Source organism: Labrus mixtus, chromosome 15, assembly GCF_963584025.1.
Source record: "Labrus mixtus chromosome 15, fLabMix1.1, whole genome shotgun sequence".
Classification (NCBI taxonomy): Eukaryota; Metazoa; Chordata; class Actinopteri; order Labriformes; family Labridae; genus Labrus; species Labrus mixtus.
The window spans coordinates 5,362,599-5,386,073 of record NC_083626.1 but is presented as its reverse complement, the minus strand read 5'-3'; the positions used below and the strand labels follow the sequence as shown (position 1 = coordinate 5,386,073).

At 40.6% G+C, this 23,475-nt stretch overlaps 1 protein-coding gene across 5 annotated transcripts; it reads right to left on the bottom strand.

Moving 5' to 3' along the window:
* Positions 1–260: 260 nt before the first annotated feature.
* usp19 (ubiquitin specific peptidase 19) lies at positions 261–22,713 on the bottom strand. 5 transcript variants are annotated; one of them, XM_061058264.1, is made up of 26 exons: positions 22,390–22,712; positions 20,963–21,344; positions 18,156–18,284; positions 17,097–17,233; positions 16,312–16,866; positions 15,583–15,961; positions 14,275–14,431; positions 14,108–14,179; positions 13,870–13,985; positions 11,686–11,924; positions 11,192–11,384; positions 10,533–10,666; positions 10,129–10,287; positions 9,822–9,932; positions 9,353–9,463; positions 9,118–9,219; positions 8,886–9,026; positions 8,674–8,792; positions 8,398–8,541; positions 7,207–7,595; positions 6,990–7,100; positions 6,522–6,738; positions 6,212–6,364; positions 5,964–6,130; positions 4,926–5,101; positions 261–1,500 (listed from the first exon to the last, which is right to left on the bottom strand). In XM_061058264.1, the coding sequence occupies exons 2-26, from the start codon at positions 21,177–21,179 to the stop codon at positions 1,360–1,362; spliced, it is 4,569 nt and encodes a 1,522-aa protein (XP_060914247.1). In that variant the 5' UTR covers positions 21,180–21,344; positions 22,390–22,712; the 3' UTR covers positions 261–1,359. The 5 variants fall into 5 exon arrangements, with proteins under 5 accessions (XP_060914247.1, XP_060914248.1, XP_060914245.1 ...); XM_061058265.1 differs by having other exon boundaries at positions 11,686–11,918; XM_061058262.1 differs by lacking the exon at positions 261–1,500 and adding an exon at positions 1,621–3,641 and having other exon boundaries at positions 22,390–22,713.
* Positions 22,714–23,475: the final 762 nt, after the last annotated feature.

The following is a 23,475-nucleotide window of genomic DNA, read 5'->3' as shown; positions in this document are numbered from 1 at the left end:
AGTTTTTAAGTTTGTCAAACTGTAGGCCTCATGTTAGGGGTTTTTTCCTACGGTGAGAACGGTCTGTCCTCTCTTGTTGGTCTTATTTACTTAAATCTTAGTGTAAAGACTTTTAATGATTGGCGTGACAGAGATTATTGCCCATAAAACTACTCAATCCCAAAACGCATTATGACACTACCAAAATCCTGCAGACAACTTGTGACATATTTAATCTTTAATTTAATTTAATAATCAAAGTGTAAAAACAACAACATTCGTCACCAGGTTCCCAAACTGTTTTATTTATATTAACCATTTATATGTATCCACAGCAGTATCTGTAATGATCCCCAATTTATATACGCATGTCATTACAAAGGAGGGAAGGGCTGAGACGGGACAAGTCACGCAAAACTGAAATAACTAAATGTAGCCAAGTTTTAGAGGGGAGGGAGATATTCAACAGGAGCCGGGATTACAGCCTGTATCAACATGCAGTCATGCACATTTCAGTTTATACTGAAGCCTTTTGACAATTGCATCCACAGGATTGAATATCTAAACAAGTACAAAAAGAAAGAGAGATAAACAATACCAATACACTACAGCAGGAAAAAAAAAGGAAAGTTTATAATGCAACAAAAGACAGAAAAAGCATGTGCCCTCTGTATTAAAAAAAAGCAGCAGGTCAGCACCAGTCTCACATTTCTTTTTACATCCACTTCTTCAACTCCCATCGATGTTACACAAAAGCCTGCCACAAACAAATCAAACCAGGAAATACTCGCAAAAGATCTTTTTAAAAAACAAAGAGAACAAATGGACTCACGGTTCAACAAGCTTTCCTCAAACTCCCCAAATTAACTTGAGTTATGACCATAGCGTCTGCCCGGGATTAACATGTCTGGTTAAGGTTAACAGTGAGGTTTTTTTTTTTCAGCTTACTTCTGACAACAAAGTGTGTGGAAGCCTAGCAGGCACTCCACTGAACTATGTTTTTCGAGTATCAAGTCTTGTAGCAGTCACTATAATGACCTGCTAACAGAAACTCTGATTACTGACGAGTGTGAGCTTCTGTGAGACTAAGCACTGAATAACTACATAGACAGCTTGTAAGAGGTTTATCAATGGGGATGTGTATTGTCGTGACTATATCAGTGTTGTGAAGGTCTAGTTAGAATTACACCTGAAGGTCTTTCACAAGTGGGTTCAGTCCAGTTCTTAAAGCCCACTTCCAGATCTTCTAGCACTGCAGCGTTGAATGACACCAGATTTTGTAAAGAGCCCTGATGTGTCCTTCAGCGAAGAAGGAGCCGCTTCAATTCAGCACCTGAATCAGCTCTGATCTTCTTTTTTGTTTGTTAGTCCTCGCCGTGACTAGTCCACTTCCTCCATGTTGCTGTAGGATGGAGCGGCACACTCTCCAGAGTGGGCGAAGAGGTCAGAGGGAACCTCAGGCGTCAGGGTGGGTGGTCCTTCAGGATCCAGGTCTTGCCCAAATAGTGACTGGCTAGAGGCCTGTAAAATAAACCAGTGGTAACGATAAATCATGCTGGTCTTGGATTCTGGGATGTGTCACCTGTTGGGAGAAAACGGTGAGGACATGACGTGACTGAATAAATGCATACAAAAAGATGATAAAGGGATGGAGATTTTATTTCCAAAAGGAGTACATTGCTATATATTAGAAAGCAGCATTTAGATGGAGGTTTCTACAGACATTATTGCAGAGACTTTAATCATAGGTTTTAATTTTATCTTTTAAATACAGTACTTGATTCTTTCAGACATTAGCCAACCCTGGCCTCCATTATTCTTTCCAATTGACATTTTACGGCAGACAGGAGACACTCACACGTAATGACATCATCCATTCAGGTCATCCAATCAAAACACAACAGCATTTAGAGATTTCAATCTGCAGAGTGTGTGCTGAAAACTCAACAGCCTTTTTTAAGTTGTGCCCTGGGAGACTTCACACAACACTTTGAATTAGTGTACGTTTAACAAAATCTGTATTTCACAAAGAATTGTACATCTACACAGATTTGAGCGTTTGCATAAATTTGCATCAAGTTTACACAGTCTGAAAGTACTCCAAGTGATGCTAGGCATTTAAGGCAACCGTAGGACACTGGACACTGCCTCCATAGAAGAAGAGCACTGGGATTTCCCTGAGACCAACAAGCACTCACAATCACAGCAGCAGAGTAAAGAACTGATCTGTGGACAGCTTGGACACGGAAGGACTTTAAAAAGAGTGAAACATCATGTTTTAGATCATGCGCATCAAACAAGAAAATCATCAACAACTTGTAAAAACGTCGAGATCCGAAACTGTCCACAATCATCAACCTTTGTCTTTGCTTTTCTCTGAAGACAAAGAAACACACTGAAACCTTTACATTCAGAGGTGGATGGGACTTTGATTCATCATTTTCAGTACCTTCACTCGTCTACATTGAATCTAAGAAACTAAACCAGACTTTTTAATAAAAACAAAAATCAAAGCATTATGGGAAATGAACAATAATTACAGTGTACTACAGCACGTTGCAGAAAAGAGCCTTTAAAAAAACACACTTTGTTGGCTGGACAAAAATGTTAAGGCTGATAATTACAATTTGTATTTTGTAGTTCATAACGATTGGTCACAAAATAAAGAGCTTTCTATTTGTTTCATGATACAACATTTAAAATGAGTCACTCATGATTATTTTTGTCTCAATAGTTTAGTGCAATTAAAACAGAAGGCCGTCAACAATGGCTTCATCTGTAGCTCTAGAGTACGTTCTTTTTTCTCAGATCTTTAGCACTCAATGCATCTCCATCGATTGTTTCTCGGACACAAACATGACCTAAACTTTAAAAAAGGGGAAAGCTCTAAACCTCCTCTCTTTTCATTGAAACTTGTCTACCGATGATTTTCAAACTCAGGAATGAACTTTCACCTTAAAAAACTCTGAGCTCCATGACGTGAGAACCCTTTTCAAAATGTAACACTAAAAAGTATAACTGTGGAACGAAGTAACAGAGGCAATGTTGTGACCAGCTCAAACAGAACATGTGAGTCTGTTATCTCACTGTTCTGCAGCTTTAACTACAAGGGAAACTATTGCTGTCATTTTAAACCCACTGCCTTACTTTAAAGGGAGTAATTTAAAGGGTTTTTAATTAATAGAAACATAACTATATATGTATATGTATATGTATATATATATATATATATATATATATATATATATATATCTTCAAGTATTAAGAGCTAAATTGCGTATTCCTTAGTTTACTATCGAACATGTGCTTCTCTGACCATCCTCACATTCATATGTCTAAACTCAAGCCACAGGAATATACAGACAGACCAGCCCCTCTCAGGTCCAGTTGGTTTTGCACAAAAGAGGATAGACCAAATTGACAAAGAGAGCAAACATGGCTGCCAGGGTGCCCAGAACAAAATATCGCACACAGTCATCGTCAGGATAGTCCGACACCCTCCGCCTGCGGTGCTGCCGCACCGGTCCTTCAGTTCTGTCTTCCTCATTCTCATCTCTGTTCCTCAGCGTTTTTCCTCTTCGCAGCACAGAGCGGAACAGTCCAGGGGGGCTCTCGTCGAGCCCCTCCTCTTCGTTCTCCAGTTCCCGCCATATTAGAGAGGCCTGCGATTGGCGGAAACCGGTGTCAGCTTCTGGGAATAGGCATGGTCTAACAAATACTAAAATGACAAGATAGGTCTTCTACCGGACAGAATTTAATCATCAAAAGCTGATTGCATGCCTCCACTGCTTATTGATTAACGATCATCTGGGACATTTGGAAAGGCCTACAAAATCTGGTGGAATTTGCATGATCTAAAATAAAACAATGAGTAAATCAAATACACAAGAACCCTTAGGAGTGTATTTTTTTACCCATATTGTCTACAATACTTAATAAACATGGAACAAACCAGGAAAAAAGTTTGAAAATGGACTTGATCACATTCACTGACAAAACCGGCTACAATCACTTTTAAAAAGGGTTTTGTCTTTATGTATGTTTTGCTGTTGAGGAGAACCGTTTATGCCTTTACCCCTTAAAATCATCCACAATCTGATGTCATCAAAAGCAACTCAAGGTCACACTGGACACTGCAGGTGATGTGAACTGCATTAATTAGATACATCTTTGTTTTTTCCTGTAGAGAGTCACCATGCTTAAAATTGCAGGACATCCCAACTTACCTAAACTTAAATATATTGACATTAAAAAATGTTGACAACCATTTCATCACTCTCTCTTAGCCTCATGATTGAGTAAGAAATCTTTACCAAGTTAGCATTCCACTGAAGCTACGAACAAAGTGCAATGCAACAAATTCTGCCTGACAGCGTGTTGAGCTTCAAATGTGTTGAGCTTCAAAGACCATGTCAGTGATGGATCATACCATTATAAACCCACCAGTCAGTGGATATAAGGCTCGTCACTGCCCGAGCTTAGTAAAAAGACATAATTCCTTAGATACAGTCAATATAAAAACGTCTCTCATATGACCTGTCAAATACTGTTAGTTCCTGATAAGTGACAAACACAATACAACTAGCAATGTCTTCTGAAAAATCAGAACAGTTCCCAACATAGCAGTCACAATGTGATACAACATAATGTGAAAACATCCTTATTTTAACAGGATATGTGTATACAAATAGATTATTTTATTTGGACTCTTCACACCTCACTTATTGCACTATTTCTGTAATTGATATTTTCAAAACATATTTCACCCGATCTCAAACACTCTCTATCCAACCTTTCATCAGTGTTTCAGAAGTGTTTCTGTAATTATCCCCTTACATTGGATTCTGATGAACAGAAACTTTTTGTAGAACAAGAGGTGTGTGAAGCGTCAAATAATGAAAATGTAATTATCATCAGGAAGTATCTTGTTATTGTGGCGCCCTCACCTGGCTGGCAGTGGCTCCTGCAGCATTGGGCGATTCGGCTCCGACAGGCCTGAGGAAGCGAGGTGGCCGCTCCACGGGGGAGTTTCGCCGTCGATAGAAGAGGACGTAGGCGTAACGCGTCACCACCTGAGACTCCTCCACCATGGTCACAGTGCTGTCATCAAACAGACGCCAGCCTGTTGGACAAAGAGGGTCGTTAACAGCAGAGTGGCAGACGAGGGCAATCAGATTTGACTTGAATAGTCGAGTATGTGTACAAAGATAGATTTGGGTTACTCTACATGGACATTTACAATTCATATTTTTTTATTACATGGTTATTTCCTCTCAACGGTTCATTCAACTGCAGAAAGAAACTGTTCTTGTGTCGGAGATGTTTTTGTATTTGTATTCAAAGTGTGTTCCTGTCTTGGGTCTATATCCTAAATCCCTTCATCTCATCAAGCTTTTGAGTTTCATAGGGAGTTTATCATACGGTGGATGAATACACTGTTAGCGATAACACTTTTTTTTATTACAGCAACTAAGGCTGCGTTCACACTGCAAGCCTTAATGCTCAATCTGGATTTTTTTGCTTAGATGTGATTTTATTTTTCTGTTCACATTGCTTTTTACATTTTGTCTGTATCAGACTCCTGTGGGAATCCACATAAGACAGTGGCCCAAATCTGATTCGAAAAGATCAGATTCCATGTGACTTGTTCTGTTCACACTGTCATCAAAAAAAACATCGGAGTCAAATGGGAGCAAAAAAAACCCAAAACAGATCGGGTCACTGCAGTGTGAACTCAGACTTCGTGGAGCCAATGAGATTGTAATTCTGATAGTTTTTTGAAAGGATCTACTTCTGCAAGTCTGCTCTCTCTTCCTGTTTTTTTTTTCTGTGAGAATTTTATAAGGAAGCAACAGATCAAAAACCTCATTGTTCAGATTGTGGACCATGGCTTTATCTATACCTAATGGAATTAACAAAAAGGACATCAGAACTACCAACAGGTATAAAATGATCTGAACAAATCTTGTTTACAGAATACTCACCAACATCACTGCGCTGGCTGTTCTTGTCACTTGGCAGGCGAGCGTAGGCTGTGTAGTGGCCTCCTATCATTCCACCATAGTGGTTAATGACGGCATATAAATCGTAGATGGGGGGTTGTTGCATTTCATCCTTCTGGCCGATACAGAACTTACTCAGATCCAGATTCCTAGAGGACAAGTTAGTGAAATTAAGTGTTGTGTTGCAGTTGGACATGTGGTGAAAACTCCTATTTTCACTGTACATTTACCTGACAGGAAAGTCAACCATGTCATTGATCTTATCCCTCCAGATGAAGCTCCTGAAGGAGAAGCGTTTGAGCTGGATGATCAGAACGTTTGGCAGACGCCACAGGAGCAGCTGTTTTGAGGCCTCTCTGTGCTGCTGGCACTTTGGACAGTACCTTAAAAAAAGACAGGGGGTATTCAAAATGAATAACATTTCTCTGACCCCAATGGAAAATGGAAAAACACAGTGGGACCTTGCACACTGGGAAGCATGAAAGAAACAACAGAGATAAAAAACAATGAGATGAATTAATACAGTATACAGATGCCTACCATGCCTCCTCTGGTGCCAGCACCTCTGGCTTTGTGAAGAGGTTGAGACACTGCTCCAGGGTGAAGTGTCCTGCTCTGGCTGTTTCACTCAGAGAGCCTTGGTCCTCCTCATATTCCAACTCCTTAGAGCTCACCAAAACATACTCCTTCAGACGCTCATTGTTTTTCCACACCAGCACCAGGGTCACATCCTCGGGGAGTGCTTCCAGAGCATCCTCTGTAAAAGGGTTTGTAAAGGTTGGGCAATAGAGAAAAACAATACTAATATTATTTTCTTTTGGATAACAGTATACAGAGCAAGACATTTATAACCCATCAAGAGATGAGAATACCTCAACATAGTGTGCTAAAATAACTATGGATATGCAGTAAATCATCTTTTTTACACAAAACTAAACAAGCTGAACTGAAAAAAAACAGGTATTCTAGGAATCCCACTTAAAAAATAAATCTTTGGGCAAATCTTACCTTTCTCATCCAGTCTCAATTCCTTGTTGTTGGAATCCAGCAGGGCTATGTAGAACTGACTTGCATGACCTGAAGCCGACTCACTTGGATGCTGATACCCTGTTACTGCAGCTACCAAAACAAAAGCGGCAAAAAAGAGAAATATATAAATTATAGAACAGGAAATTCTATATATTGACAATGTTATATTTTTAAGATGTATTTTTTTTTTTATTACCTTCTGGCCGCACAGCCTTCTCACAAGTCGTCTCTTTTTCAGCGTGAGGGTCCAGAGAGCAGCAGGAAGTGGAGGAGACTGGCTCAGAAAATCCTGAATCTGTCGTCTGTGTAGTGGAGAGTGAGGTCTGGGAGGAGGAGAGGGATTCTGACTCTGCAGGGTGGAGGGCGGAGGCCTGTGCACACTCACCCTGGCATTCAGGGAGCAGGGAAGGACTCTGCAGCTCCTGATCCCCTGATCCTACAGTACAGCTATCACTCATTACTTCAGCCCCGGGCCCAGGACCCTCGGGAGAGCCTGCTGGCATCGGAGGAAGGTCCCGGCTCTGGGACGTTTCGGGGGACGTCCTGCCTGACTGGAAAGGAGGCTGGAACACGTTGACGGAGAACCTACAGACAGAGAGAGACATTAGGGAAAGTTACATGGTGAGCTCGCTACATTTTCTAAGTGAGTGATTCCCAGTTATCATCAGCTGCCACTAAAAATGTGTACTTCATCTTACGTCAGTACACAGCAGTATATCAGACATGTAACTTTTATTTTCTCTAATAATCTCTCATACACATAGCAGTGCCAGATGGCATTATGATAGCTTAATAGAAATAAAACAACTTCTGTTCCTAGTTTTCTCTTGGTGTTTATGTAATGATTTGCCTTTTTTTCGCAAATTCTTTCTTCAAAATAAAGGAAGGCAGGACCTGCACTGGGTTGGGTATCTGCAACATTACAAGCAACAAACCTTGCACATACTGTATGTGAAGCATTGATGAATATTCATTTAGTCATCCATGCAGCTGGTTTGAATTAAAATATAGAGGGAGTTATGGTCTAATTGTTGTAATCGCAAACATTTTATTCTTTGTTTTTATGCACATCTCTTGACCTGCACAAACTTAACTCATTTACTGTATTTGTGTTTAAGGGATGTTAATTGATGGATATATTCAATACAGTGCTCTACATACATCTACCTTATTACTAGTTCCAGCTTGTCTAACGTTAAGTGAAACCAAACATTTATTCAGACATGAGACCAACGTGTTGAGTTGCATCAAATTAGTGCATAAAAGTTATTGTGTAAAACGGCCAGAGCAAAAGCAAATATCTTATTAAGTTGCTTGAAAAACTGTTTTAGAAATGTTTCATTTTGAATAGTGACAAACATGAAGAGCTGAAGATTGAAACGCGTACCTGGAGTAACCCTCTAGTAGCTGTGTGAGGCGGGCATAGGAGAGTCGAGACTCTGGCACGCTGACCAGGAAGGGCAGGCCCACATTCTCAGTGTTTGGTCGACACAGAGCTTTGTGATTGGGCCAGTGGGTCCTCTGACACGCTCTGGGAATTGAGTTTACATGTTCATCGGAGAGTTAATGATTTTAATAAAGGCAAAAATGACACATTCGACAGAAATGAATCCAAATATTACATCTCAATGAGGGCGAGGTAGCATTTTCCAGTGTTACTCACTGATTGCAGTAGCCCACACGGTAGCAGCGAGTGCAGCGCTTCAGCTTGTCTTCTTCAGACACTGGAGGCTTCAGGCAGGCAGCACACTTTGAGATGGGGATATTAGGGACCTGCAGTCTCTGTAGGAAAAGGAACAACAAAGAAAGGCCCCTCAGAATTTCTGTAAACACCAATATATTAAGTATGCAGTGGAATTCTATAATCAGGATTACCTGCTGCACTTTGAGCAATATGACTCTCTCTTTGGCCATGTCTTTGGAAAGCACCTCAAAGCAGAACAACATGTCAGAGGACGACACCGTGTCCAGGGAATGGGACGGCAGGAACATGCGGTGGAAGCGGTTCTTCCCAACCTGAGTGGAAGAAGTATATCCATGAGTGATTTTCACATTCACGCTATCATTGCTCAAAGTATCAAGGTGTGAAATCCTGAATGTTTCCAACCTCTGCCAGTCTGAGGTTTTCTGGTTTGACTCGGACACTCCTGGAAATGGATTCAAGGACTTCAACTGTGCTGGAGTTCTCCTTACTAACACTCACCAAGAACTGATAACACACACAAAAGGAGTTAGTAAGTCAAAGTCAAAAGTATTTTTATGTCTTCCTCTGAAATGTTCATTGCTGGCCGTCACAGCATGTAGTTTGAGCCATTAAGGAGAAACAAGATACTGTATCTCACCTTGATGGGTTTTTTATGAGGTTCCTTGGCAAAGTAGAAAACTGAGAGAACCTTTTGTTTCTGAGGCAACGGCACCGGCAGGTAGAGGAAAGGGTCAAATGTGATGGACACCTGAAGAAGAAGAGGGAAAAGTTAAAGGGGAAGGTGAATGAAATCAGGTCATCATCACTGTAACAAGTCAGAGCTATTCACATTAAACATTAAAATTCATCAAGAGAAGTGTTCAGAAGGTGCCATTTGGTTACTTGGCTGACTGTGGCAAGATCGACCCCGCTCAGTTAACATATTTCACACCGCACATTACTTATCACAACACCGTCAACAGTACAGTGTGCTGATGCAACAGCCAAAAGTCTTATCCTTACTATGAAAAATGTGGGCTCTGACTGTTAAAGTGTTTAAATTTTCAGTGATTTCAAAGGTTCATGCAAGCAGAAAGACACATTTTGTGTAAAGCTATTTGTGTTACCTTTGAGCATGTGGGGCACACAAGCTTGGATTTGAACTGGCCTTGAAACAGGTCCACTATAAAGGAGTCATTTCTCATTTTGTGTCTCTGCCATGCCTCCTCTGCCACCACCTGCAACAGAAAAAAGAGATCATCAGTTCAAAGCTTTGGGTAGACTTAAAAATAATGGTAGCTGTTATTGAATTTAAAAATATCCCCCTAAAGGTTTCAATATACTTTTTTGTTATCCTATGCTATCCCCATTTCCTGCCAGAGACTTCAAATCCACACCGGTTCTAGATATCTCATAGGTGAGAGAAACACCCACCTCATCCGGCTGTCCGTCAGAGTCGACAGTCTCTGTGTACGGTTTATTCTGAATGCGGTTCAAGTCTTCGTGAAGCCCATCCAGCAAAAAGGCCATGAACTCCTGGGCATCATGCTGCGCGTAGCCTGTAAACTGGCTGGCTTTACTCGCCACAATCGCCTGTTTGGTTGCAAACAAACAAATGGAAAGGAGAGGGAAAATGAAAACACTTTTCAATTTTCATCAATCACATTGTAATAATCAGAATGGTATTGTCCTCTTACTACATTTCACTGTAATACATTTCCCTAAAGGAAAGACTGAGAGTTAAATTCAAAGAGATTTAAATCTTCCAGTAAGTCAGCGACAGCAGTAAGAAATATGTTGAACATGTTTTGTGCAGAGTATCTGTTGGGGTTGTTTACCTTGAGTTTTGAGGGTTGAAAGGCATGATGAGTTCCTTTCCAAAGGGCCCTGAGCAGCACAGCAAAGCCAATGGCTAGCCTGCCTCCTGTTCCCAGCGGGTTATTGCAGTTGATTTCTGCCTCAAATGCTCGATCTACACGGAAACAGAGAAGAAATGTATGAATTAATAGAAACAGACGTCAACAGAAAGTCACTGGAAGTTTAGACGTACATGGACAAGCAGGGACACGTGGAATATACTCAAAAATAGACTTTTTGTGAATGGAGATGGAAACAAGGCAATACTAAACGCTACTGAAACTGTGATTTAAATAACTTCTGGAAAAATTCTTTCAACTATTTTTTTTAAGTTAAGGATAAAGTTTAGGCATAAACGCTTATCATACCATGTGGGGCAGCAGTCTCTGGACTATCAGCAAGCACAGGCAGCCAATCATTTTGATGATTAATCATGGCAGGATTATTTGTTTATCTGTGTACCCGTGCATCTTTTCTTAGAAACATAACAGCCCGCTATCTTTGGCAGAGACATAAAGCAGCATAATTAATTCTGCATTTGGTCAACATTAAGAGTTTTTCTTCAGGGCATTCTAATAAAATATACCAGAACTAATGTGAATTTGTTTAACTATGGAGCCAAAAAATATATACTATTTACCATGGAAATAATCCCTGAGTTCTCTGGTGTTGGACAGGGATTGGATGACACTGTTCATGAAACAGGTGTTTCCTAGGTTGACCAATCCTGTGAAGCCAGGCAGGCACACCTTCTTCTCCTCCTCTTCTTCATGGCGCTCATTGCTTGCAATGGGGGCATGGGTCATGGGCTGCACCATGCAGGTAGGTTTAGGCTGAGACAGGAAAGAATAACACACTGGTTCAAGAAATCAGATCAACTCAAGATTCAGTTTTACTTTAGCCCTAAAGCTTTAAGACTACATTGACATGTAATGTTAATCGATAGTTTGGTTCAATGACTAAACATCAAAATCAATAGTTTCATTATCTCTTCTTTTCTTATCTCTCTATTCCTAGACTAACAAGGTGTTGCTTAATCGATAAGACATAACTATCCAGGAAACAAACATCAGTATTTTTCTTTCTCCTTATCTCTTCTGGATTAGATAATCATGTACCTATGTAGCTACTAACCGTGGTAACAGTGGGATCTGGCTTTGTGATGGAAACGTGCTCAGAGACAGAACGAGGAGCCACCACATCTAGACTGCCCTCCTCCACTCTAGACGACGCCTTAGGAGCCTTGGGTTTCTCCTCCCCAACCCTCGGAGGCTCCTCCTTGGCTGGCAGGCTGTGCTGGCTGCTGCCAGGCTGGCTGTTCTCCAAACAGGCAGGACTGGAGGGCACAGCAACTTTTGCACCACCCACTGCACCTTAGACAGAGGACAATGGAGCTTGTGGTAAGAATATTATCAATAGCAGGTGACTGCACAGAACATGTTTAGGAATATTAATACAAAACAATCAGGTGAGCACTTCAGATTGGATTATCACAAATTGCAGAAATATAAAAATTCAAAATGATCAACTTTACAGTGAAGTCACCATGTTAAACAAGAAAAACGTATATTCTTTACGGGCAGTAATGAGGAAAAGAAAGATATTAACAGAGAAGTAAAAATTGAGATAAGGAAGGCAAAAAGATTGTATAAGGATAAAGTAGAATATACAGTAAGTATAGCAGCGGTGACACTGACAAGAAACCTTTTAAAACTGAAGGAATAAATGATGTAGACCTTCCGGATGTTCTTAACCACTTCTTCTGCCGTTTTGATAAACAGGATTTTGCTGCAAATAAGACCCTCCTCAAAGAATCTCTCCTTTCGGAAGGCAATATTGTCAACTCTGAAGAATGTGTAAGATTTCATCTTAAAAACATTAATATGAGGAAGGCCCCCGGTCCAGATCAAGTTTGTGGACGCACATTAGGTTATTGTGCTGACCAGTTTAGCAGTGTTCTCCACCACATCTTCCAGTTGTCATTGGACTGTCACTTTATTCCTGCCATCTGGAAATCTTGCACTGTGGTGCCTATTCCAAAGATCACTAGTCCGAGGCAGCTAAATAATTTTAGACCAGTTGCACTTACCTAATTAATTATGAAGACCTTTGAAAAAATGGTAAAGAACCTTGTTCTCTCAACAGTGGAGGGTAACCTTGATCCATTTCAGTTTGCCTACCAGGCAGGGAGAGGTGTGGAGGATGCAAAACTTTTTATCTTGAATAGTTTGTATAAACATTTAGAAAAGCCACAAGCTCATGCTCGGCTCTTGTTTGCTGATTTTTCATCAGCTTCTAATACCATGCAGCCTCACCTTTTAATAGAAAGAATGATCTGTGATTTTAAACTGCCTCATCAGCTTGTGCTGTGGATTATGGACTTTCTGACTGACAGAACTCAGAGGGTGTCTGTAATTTATCAGACTCTCTAACCATTTCCACTGGCTCACCACAAGGATGTGTCCTTTCCCCCCTCTTCTGCATTATGTATACTGATGCTTGCAGGAGAAACCAAGGAACTCGTCTTCAACTTTAGACGTAATACATAATAAAAATGTTGAGATTGTAAGGTCATACAAATACTTGGGCACATATTTGATTGAGGCTACACTGAGGCTATTGTAAAGAGGGGGCAACAGAGAATTCACCTTTTAGGGAAACTGAACTCTTTCTCAGTCAGTCCTGTAATACTTTGTCGCTTTTAACAGTCTTTTATTGAGAGACTCCTTTGTTTATTCTTCTATCTGTTGGTTCCATGAGCTCTCCGTTAAAGACATAAATATTCTTACTGAAATTGAGATAATAAGATAATAAGATAATCGGCGTGAAACAGAGAGATTTAAACCAGCAGCACTTTTTGTAACCAGCAGATCCTCAGAAAGGCTGAGAGTATTTTAGCCTCTTCTGGTCATGCACTCTGTAGTGAATTTTGTCTGCTGCCATCACGTCCCCGTTATGCATTACCTGCCTGTAAAACTAGCCGCTACTCAAAATCGTACATCCCCTCTGCGATCAGATTACTGAATGCTCCTTAAAGATTTTATCTTTTGGTGCCACATATCTTTTATTTATTGTTTTATTTGACTGATCACTCTAGTGTGTTTTCATTTCATCTTCAGTCTGGCTGACTTTTAATCAGTCTGTCCAATATCAGTGTCTCCTTTATCTATGTTTTAACTCCTTGTGTAGGCTAATCTGTTGCTTGTACGTCAACTTGTCTTTGTTCGTGTTTCTTTCTCATGTGTACGAGCTGCTCCACACCAATTGCCCCAAGAGGGATTAATAAAGTTGTTTGAATTGAATTGAATTGAATTGAACCTTGTGGGGCGGGGGCCTCCAGACCCCCCCAGCGCTGGCTGTGCCTCTTCTTCAGGGTGATGTCCAGTCGGGACGGTGTGAAGGAGTAGCTGCACTGCTCAGGCTGGATAAGATTCCTGAGGCGTGGGAGACAAACAGACGGAAATGTAAACATGCAATTTCTCTTCTTTCTAACGTCCAATTTGAAGATCTTAAATTTCAAAACAACATTTCTGGCATCTGTGACGGCAGAAGTTACCTGAGTTTGACTTGCCACTTGAAGACTGTGTTTGGTCCACAGTCTGAATGAAGCCGCAGAAAATTAACATCACTGTAAAGAGAGATTATTTACTGGTTATTGTTGGACATTGATGCATGCAGATATGGAACAACCATATATTTTTGTGTCATTTTCGCGTGAACTACCTGGTCTGGAAGATGAGTGTGAAGTCCTGTTCCCTGAAGATTACCCTGGCTGTGTCCCTGCAGATCCCCTTCATGTAAACATTTACCACCATCAGGTCTGTGCCCTTCTCATACGAATCATTCTTCATAAATTGCAGGTTGACCATTGGCTCTGGGGCTGCAGGAAATTATTACATGGTTAAAATCATATTGAACTGAAGGAACAAATCAGTGCTTACAAGCTGAAGAGCAAAATAGAAGCATATTAACATTCACTTTGTTCAATATTTAAATTTGTTCCTGACATGACACAAGCATCACCCTGACACTCTGTTAACTGTCTTGATTTTATGCAGTTTTTAGGCTGCTTTTTATTCTACTTTATTAGATGGTGAATGCTTTTACTCGGTTATTTTATTAGTCAAAAAGTTTTAGCCATCGTGCATTCAGATCTTCTGTTTTTATCCTCCTGCTTCCTCGTTCCCACGCTGTCACTCAGCAAGCTGGTTTTCCGCTCTTAGCTTGTGGCTACATTAAAGAACTGTCAGTGTGCCTTTTAAAGACTGAACTACTTCAGAAGGCAAACAGAACAATAACAAACCTCAGAGAACACATCAGTCGGCTCTCTGGTGAACTGCATAACTCTCACCCCTGTCTGGCTTTATGGAGGTGGCTCGGGACAAGCAAAACCGATTGCCACCGTCAACTTGGCCAATCCAGAAACCAGTCTGGGACCCTGCAACCTGTCCCTGGCCTTCCTCCTGATCAACTCCGAGCCACCAGCTATCCTGGGCAGAAGTAGTGGCCTGCCTGCTCCACTCACGGGTGGATTTCATTGACAATGTTAATGTTTTTTTGGGAGCATGGGGAGCTCTTTGGCCTAGATGGGCTCCACCTCAACCACGCCAGAGCTTGTGCCCTTTTCTACAATTTCTCTTTTGAAACTCTTTGATCCCTGGCTGTCACTGTTGAAGTTGCATCTTTTCTCGATGTCATTCAGTTCAAGTTGACCTTGACTACTTTAATTTATTTATTGTTTTTATTGCACAGTTTTTCTGTTCGTGGTTTTGAATCTTTGCTATCGTTTTATTCTCTTGTTTTGTTTTCATATTTCATTTTACGCAGTATCTTTGTTTTATTGGTATTTTATTTCAACTTTATTGTCTTTGAGAAATTGTCTGGCTAAATAGAAAACATTTTTGTGGCAGGAATTAGAACTACACCAGTACTGAAATGACAAACTGGTATTATCATTATATAAATAAACTTGATTTGTGTGATAATCCTATCCCACGGACTTCTGCATTCCCTAAAGCCTTCCAAACTAACCTTCCTGTTGCTTTAATTCCAGTGGAGGCTCTTCCTTCGACTGGTCCCGCTTCTCTTCTCCATCAAAGCTGCCATGCTTCTGGGATATACTGGGTGACGCTTCTTGTTTGGCACTCACACCAACAGCTGGTACTGAACCTGCTTCTCTAGATGGAGGCTGCTGGTGGATCAGAGTATCCTGCTCTGATTCCTGCTCGTCAGGCCTTTTCTCTGGCTCAGAGTCCGTTTTATCCTCCAGCATTTCAGGAGAGTTCGCTTTGTTGTTAGAGCTCACAGGTTTGAGGCAGTCGCTGGTGCTAATGGGAGCTGCTGATTGGCTTTCACTGCCATGTGCTGTTGCTTCTGACCCGTCAGAGGACTGGTTTTGCTTCTCTGCCACCTGAATTAGGGAAGACACAAGAAACTTTATTTCAAAGGCACCAAAGGCTTAAATAATATCTAAGGTCAGATGATTCTGCAGCTTTGGCAGGGTTTTATACAACACCCGTTTTATCTCCCTCTCTCACCAGGCTAAAGCTCAGTATGAGTCTGAAGTGTTGGTAAAGACAGCTCAATACACAACTGCACACAAAATTGCAATACTTCAGATTTGCAATACAAATCGAATTAGCACCAGAGAATTGTGATTAAATCAATTCTGCACAAAAGCAAATCGCCAAGTCCTTATAAACAATGAGAACAATTGATAAATGTGTAAATCATGTTCAGTTAAGCAAAACATTTTCTCACCTGAGTTTTGTTGGTATGGCTGACAGGAGCAGCGACTGGGACTACTGGTTTCTGATCCTGGCCACTCTCTAGTCTCTGTGATCTGTTGTCTCCATCTTTGCGTTGTGTTTGTGGGCTCCGACCAGCGGGCAGGTGTGTGTGTGGAGCTTTACCATTTACTACTGTAGACTTGGCAGATTTTGTGTCCCTGTCTGCTGGTGAGGCAGCCTCTTCCTTGGGGGTCTTGGGTGGCTGTACAACAGTGCGCTTAGCACTGGGCTCCTGCTGCTCGCCTCTTGCGGCTGTAACAGGCTTGCTGGTGGCGGCTGAGCCCTCTCCAGTTCCACCTTTCGCTCCCAAAGAGTCCGTAGTGGCCTTGTCACCAACTGGTTTGTTTTTAAGGCAGCGCTTGACAGCTTTGCCGCCACTGCGCCTTGACTCGCTCTGTGCATGTGAGGGGGAAGGCTGCGAGGATGACAGTCTGGGTATCTCTGATGAATCCAAGGCAACAGCTTTCTCAGGCTCCTTGTCATTTTTGGTCTCTGTGGTTACTGCCTCCTTCTCCTTCTTGTTCGACTGAAACAGAGCAAACAGAAGAAGAACCATTTTTATCATTTAGACAAAAGTAGAATAAGCTGAAGACTCTATTGACAATACAACTGCCATTCATAACTTCATATTTAATGGGATAATAAAAGAGTAGGCAAGAAAATACTACAATTATAAAGACAGTTAAAAACAAACAAAAATAAAGCAGGATTTTAGTAAAGGAACATTTAAAGCACTGCACATGTTATGTGACTCACTTTAAGTGAAGGCCAGATGTGAAAAGGAATCTTCTTTTGCATGACGACAAGCAGGAAACCTCCCTTCTCCTTGTACTGAACTCTGCTACACGAGGCCTCAATTTCCTCCTGCAACTGGCATCTCCACTCACGTCCATCTGAAAAACAATGACATGCAGCCCCTATTAGAGTAGAACTAGTGTCATCACGAACGTTTAAATAGCAGCAAATACAAGACATAGGAGGCAGACAAAGTTTCAAACATTCTGAGGTTTAAAAATTAAATCTATGGAGATGAGTTTGAAGTTTAAACCCAAACTGAGACTCTTATTATATTGTGGAGATTCATATTTTAGGTGTACAGGCCAAACACCTATGCGAAATTACCTGCATGACTTTGACAGCAGGATCCTTTGTATATTTTCTTTGATAAAGCAACTGCATATATTTGCCAAAAAAAATCTGTCTTCTCTGATCATCACATATGTCTAGATCACACAGACCGTGGTCATTTTCACTTCCTTATCCAGGAACTATGTCCACAGTTTCAAACTACTTGAGCTGACATGTGCCCAGTTTTAATGTCCTGTTAGCAAGGTCAGGCTTAGCACCAAGATTTCAGAGAAGGACACCAACTACTGCCGCTCCAGTTCTGCTGCTGAGAGTCTGCCCATCTATCTGTGCGAATATACTGTATCTAGCAGGTCACACATTAGTTGGACTCTAGCTGACTACAGTTTAATGAACCCAAATTAAATAGATGTTGCTGTGTTTAACTGTAAAAGACGACATCATGATGCAGATTTGTTAAAAGTAAAAAATCATGATTTGTCACGTCAGTCTGACAGACAATATCAATAAAAATTCCAAAAGAGTTCTAAGCAACTATTTCTGATGTAATGTCATGGCATAAAGTTACATTGCAAGATATGATAAGACCAGATAACCTTAATTGTCCAAGTGGGATATTTGCCTTCACAGTGCTCTGATGCAGCAACTAAAATATCTAATACATTTTGGTCTGTACTGTCATTTTGCTGAACTGAGTGTCTTCATGTCACATGCTGTAGTTTGACTTACCTGGGAAGCACACATGGCAGTGTGTATCAGTGAAAGTTGTATTGATATCCTCTATCCTTTGCACCCCCTCCCCACAGCGCAGTCTGACAGTCACTTCATTGACATTTTGCTTCCAGTCCACAAACACATCTGAAATACAAAATAGAAACAGACTGTTACAAACTTGAATTTATTTAGTTTCCACCATAATTAAAACACATTAAAAAACATTTAAGCCACAAGCTGAAAATGTCATGGTTGTAATAATTGTTTGAAGTTCTAAAAATAGACAGAGCAGTTGCTCCCTTATGGCAAATATAGACCTAGAAAATGAAGAGAAGCCCACACAGAGAACACACAACAGAAAAGTCCAGTTTGTCAGATAGTCCAGTGAAGAACATTATGTGTCTCTACCATGAGAGCACAAAGACATATAGCTTGAAATGCACCTGCTCACATATTCACAAATGGCATATCAATGCACCCATATGCTCAAGTGGGTCAGCCCAGAGAGCTCAGGCACGAACTGAAGCACAGTACAGTGAATACAGCAGATGGGACATCTAAAAGTATTCATGCCACACAGACTGTAAACCAAGTAAACAAATGTATCACAGCGAACTACCAATTAGCTGACAAGCCAAAACCATGCTTTTGTAGAACCACAAGAATGAGAACAAAGAAGAAAACAAACATTTACCATTTTTCATTGTGACCTCAAAGTGGTATCCGTGGCTTAAAATCAAATCTCATTCCAGAGGTAAAATACATGAGAAGTCATGTATACATTCGTATTACCATTTAGCCTTCAAAAACAACCAGAGAGCCTCAACTTTCCCATTACAACTTCTTTCCTGACGCTCAACCCCTCAAACTAAAAAGGTCAGAGGCAACATCCAATCCCTTCCAGCTGGTGATTCCAGGTCAGCCATGCCACAGTGTTCAGAAGTACTCTCTCATGACTCGGTGAAACGTCACACTGCCTCACATAGATAGTATCTATCTATTTATATATCTATATCATCATTTCAACACATTAAAATCACAATAAAATGCCTTGCCGCCAGAAAGTCCACAAGTGGCAAGAGAGAATTATATGACAGTGGACTTGACATTTCTATTTGAAGCTTGCCTGAATAATAATTACAACAGATATTTAATAAACATACTTTGGGCTACTTTAAGTTGAGAAGTTAGGATTTATTTCAATTACAAGTAATGCAAGATTAAACATTGTACACTGACCTAATACACTAAAATTGTGAACTGAACCAATCCAATATTAAAAAAGCTATATCAAATAATTGCTCAAATATCTCTATATAAGGAAGGAATAACCTGTGTCTCACATTGACTTCAGATGATTGCTACACTGAGATGCATTGTTACTCATGCTGTTGGTCTTGTACTCTTTCCAAAAATTTGTATAATCTCTGTGGGAAGAGTGCTAATCTGCAACTTTTGTGACTGGCTGGTTAGCAGGCAAATGAAATATTTCCTTAATGGGTAATTCAACAATTACATACAAACATTTACACACTGTCAGTGGCCCCAAGAAATCCATTGATGACATTGTGAACTAAAGTCTCTTTCTAAATTGTACCAAACCTTTCAAATGCATCACATTACTCTTGACTGAGAAAATAATTAAACTTTGATTACAAGCTATTTTCGGACATCCCCTTGTCATTTCAATTATTGAATGCATTAATAATATTCCACTTTATCCAACATGAACGAGATTTTTTCAGAACAAATCTGGAGGACGGGAGTTGAACAATCTGCTTACATTATCACCCAATAACTACTTATTTTCATGTTTTTATGGATCCCTTTTGGTCGTAGGATTCACACTGAGTGAATGTTTTGCCTTTGAAAAGTAACTTGTCAGTGCCCTCTGGTGGACAAACCATGTAATGGCAATACCAGTGTGTCATTTCAGTACTGGTGCAGTTCTAATTTCTAGCACAACAAAATGTTTTCTATTTATCCAGACAATTTCTCAAAGTAGACAAGAGCACAATGATAGCAAATAGGAAATACAGTGAGCTACAGTTTGAAAGTTTACCATTATGTGTACTGACAGAGATGGTCTGTCCAGGTATTGATGAGGACAGTCTTAATAAACCTAAGTCCTAAGAGACTGACACTCTCATAGCCAGAAATACATCACTACAGAATGATTAGAACTCTGACAACTGGCTACATAAACAACACAGTAAAGTATATGCAACACTATCAACTTCAAAACAGAGCCAGCATTATACAGCAGACAGTACACCCCAAAAGTAAAGCACCAGTAGCATGAAACTTAGTGTGAATCCACTTCATAACATTTACCAATTAAAACATTTCTCCCTGATTATCAGTTTTGACAAGCAAGAGGGTCATTGTTTAGTGATCTTGCCTAAATTGCTTGTTTTGTACTGTATGATCACTACATAAAATAATGTTGACAACTAATGCACTGTATGGATACAATTTTCAAAGAAATACAAACATTGTTGCAGGATAATATTTAGATATGGGGGGAAGAAAACAATCCAGCATCTTATCCTGATATTTAGCAAGTTACCTCTAATACTATCAGGGCTGTCTTATAGATCAGAGACATTTTAATGGCTTTTTAAATTTCCAGTACAAATCAAATACGATCAGCTTCAGTGCTAACACGGGTATTCAAAAATTGTAAACTGCAATATAATGCAAAAGGTTATACCTGTGTTCCCTTGCATTTTTGAATTTTGTGTAATATATTGAATAAGGCAACACAATGGGGATTGAGTCCACAGCTGAGTTAGTTACACAACATCTTTAGTCCTACTCACCTTTCTTGACTTCTGCAATGACCCCGTCTACTGCTGCAGCCGCTGCCCTCTTGGCCTCCCGACTCTCCTGATTGGCCCGGTCCTTCTGCTTCTTCTTACTGGTACTTGAGGACAGGTCTGAACTGTTCTCCCTACCGTTGCCTCCTCTCTGTTGAGCCCCTCCACGACGGCCCGCTGTCTCACTACCAGCCGCACCATTACTACCATTGCTGGCCATTTTCAGGCACTTGGCACTAACAGGCTGCCCGTCGCCGGAATCACTGCCGCTGCTGGGGTCTGGATCTGAGGTGTGCCTCTTCCTACCTGGCCCGGCTATCTTGGCGATTATCCTAGTCTGAACTCTCCCAGAACTGAATCAGGAAGGATAGCAAGGGATGGGGACCTGAGGAGGAGGGCAGAAAGACATGTACTTATCATAACACTACAATTATATTAACTTCCTTAATTGTTTGGCATAAATATGTGCTCTGAGTCATCATAGTGTAAACAACTCAGGTGATCATGTCCGCCTTTGTTGTGTGTAAAATATAAACCAAACAAACACAATCTCAGAAGAACAAGGAGAGCGCCTCAAACTCATAAGAAAAGGTCTCAAATACTCCTTAAATGACGAGGACATTAAAATAATGTCCCACAAAAGGTGGTATATAGCTGCACAAAACATTAGCCGAACTAGCCTCAGATCAAGCGTTGATTTGTTTCCCTAGCATTGAAACAGAAAGTTGTTGGCCTAAACCGTCAAATGACAAAACGACAACAGCTAAATCAGCCATTTTATTCGTCGTTTGTTACAGAAAAAATACTAAAAACATGATTTGCGTAAATAAAAGTGTCTAGCACGCTGAGCAGTGTAGCTTTCTATCCACAGAGTTGTTAGCTTTGTAGCTTAGCCGACCGACTGCAGAGGTTCTTTACTTTAAGAGACAGGTGTTTTAAGGTGTCAGGTGAACGTCGACACATTTGTCTCTTTGGTTCGTTTCACCTTCGATGTAATCACATTTGTGTATCTAATCAGTCCTCTTGTATTTACATGGAAAGCACATTCAGTTAATTACCAAACGACTTGTCTTTTGTTTACCTGATGAGCGTTTGTAAAGGTGGGATAATGCACCTTTGAATTTAACTTAACAAACTGTAATGTTCATTAATGAAAATGATCCATCACTATTAGTTAAAAATAGCAGAGGGGTTCTTGGTTAACTATCGCTACACTTTGTGCCGGGTCCTTTTCTTCCAGGACAGAAACGCTCCTCGTCTTCCAGAAGCTAATGACATTAGCCACGTCAAGCTAACGCTAGCTGACACCAAACGGTTGATATAGCTACCATTACTTTAGCAAAACAACATAACATGACAACTCGTGAAACATGATCCCCACCTGTAGGAGAAGTGCTTAATTTGTATCGAAATTAAAACAAGAGACTTACGGAGCTTCAATTCGGTGAAAATTGAATGCCGTTCCCAACACACAATGGCTTCTGCTCCTCCCGGCTGCTAAGCTCCTTCACGGCCGCGGGCCGCTGCTGCCCACACTCCTAACCAGCCGGAGTCCACGGTGTTTCTACAAGATTACTTTATCCAGGACCCATTTCTGATAATCTTCATCTACTGATAGAAAATATTCAAACAAAAGACAGCACCGAAACACGTCTCAGTCTGTTTGTGTCATTCGGCCTCTGCGGCGTGAGTCCTACTTTGTTTGGGACAAAATACACTGATGCCCGGCCAAACCGGAGAGCAGTGCGCAGAGCCCACTTCCTGACTGTTGTGTTCACGTGACCTGTAGCTCACCCCCCCCCCTCTCTCTCTCTCTCTCTCTCTCTTTCCCTCTCTCTTTCTCTCTCTCTCTTTCCCTCTTTTTCTCTCTCTCTCTCACTCTTTCTCTCTCTCTTTCTCTCTCTCTCTGTCTCTCTCTCTGTCTCTCTCTCTCTCTCACTCTTTCTCTCTCTCTCTCTTTCTCTCTCTCTCTTTCCCTCTTTTTCTCTCTCTCTCTCACTCTTTCTCTCTCTCTTTCTCTCTCTCTCTTTCTCTCTCTCTCTCTCTCTTTCTCTCTCTCTCTCTCTCTCGCTGAACCTTTTAAAATCAGACCGAAACAAAATGTTAATTTATTAATAGACAAAAACGTTTTTGAATCTTGAAATTGAGTCTTATTTAGCTTGAATCATCTTTTTCATCTCATAAAATAAATAAGATTGTTGTGTTTATTATGCCCTAATAAGACATACATCCATACATTTTATTTTACTTGTAATAATAAGTCAATTTTGTTGCTTTCTCAAGATCTCGACTTGTTTATCTCATTATCTCTTGGGATAACAAACCTTCTTTTCCCACGATAAAGAGGCAATTTCAGTGGTTTTGCTGAGATCTCAAGAAATTAACTGGTAATAACTGGAAAACCCACCCTCTTATCAAGAGATATCAGGATAAATATGTCTAGATCTTGAGAAACCAACCGAAATGTGTCTCATTATCACAGGAAAATTGAGGGAAATAAAATGCTTGCATATACC

Bases quoted from the DNA above. Each gene is read 5' to 3' on its own strand.
- usp19 (XM_061058262.1), bottom strand. From the start codon at position 21,179: ATGGCCAGCAATGGTAGTAATGGTGCGGCTGGTAGTGAGACAGCGGGC. The intron at 10,288-10,532 runs GTAAACAACCCC...GCAACCAAACAG, and splicing joins TTCAACCCTCAAAACTCAAG to GCGATTGTGGCGAGTAAAGC. The intron at 6,739-6,989 runs GTAAGATTTGCC...ACCCTTTTACAG, and splicing joins ATTGAGACTGGATGAGAAAG to AGGATGCTCTGGAAGCACTC.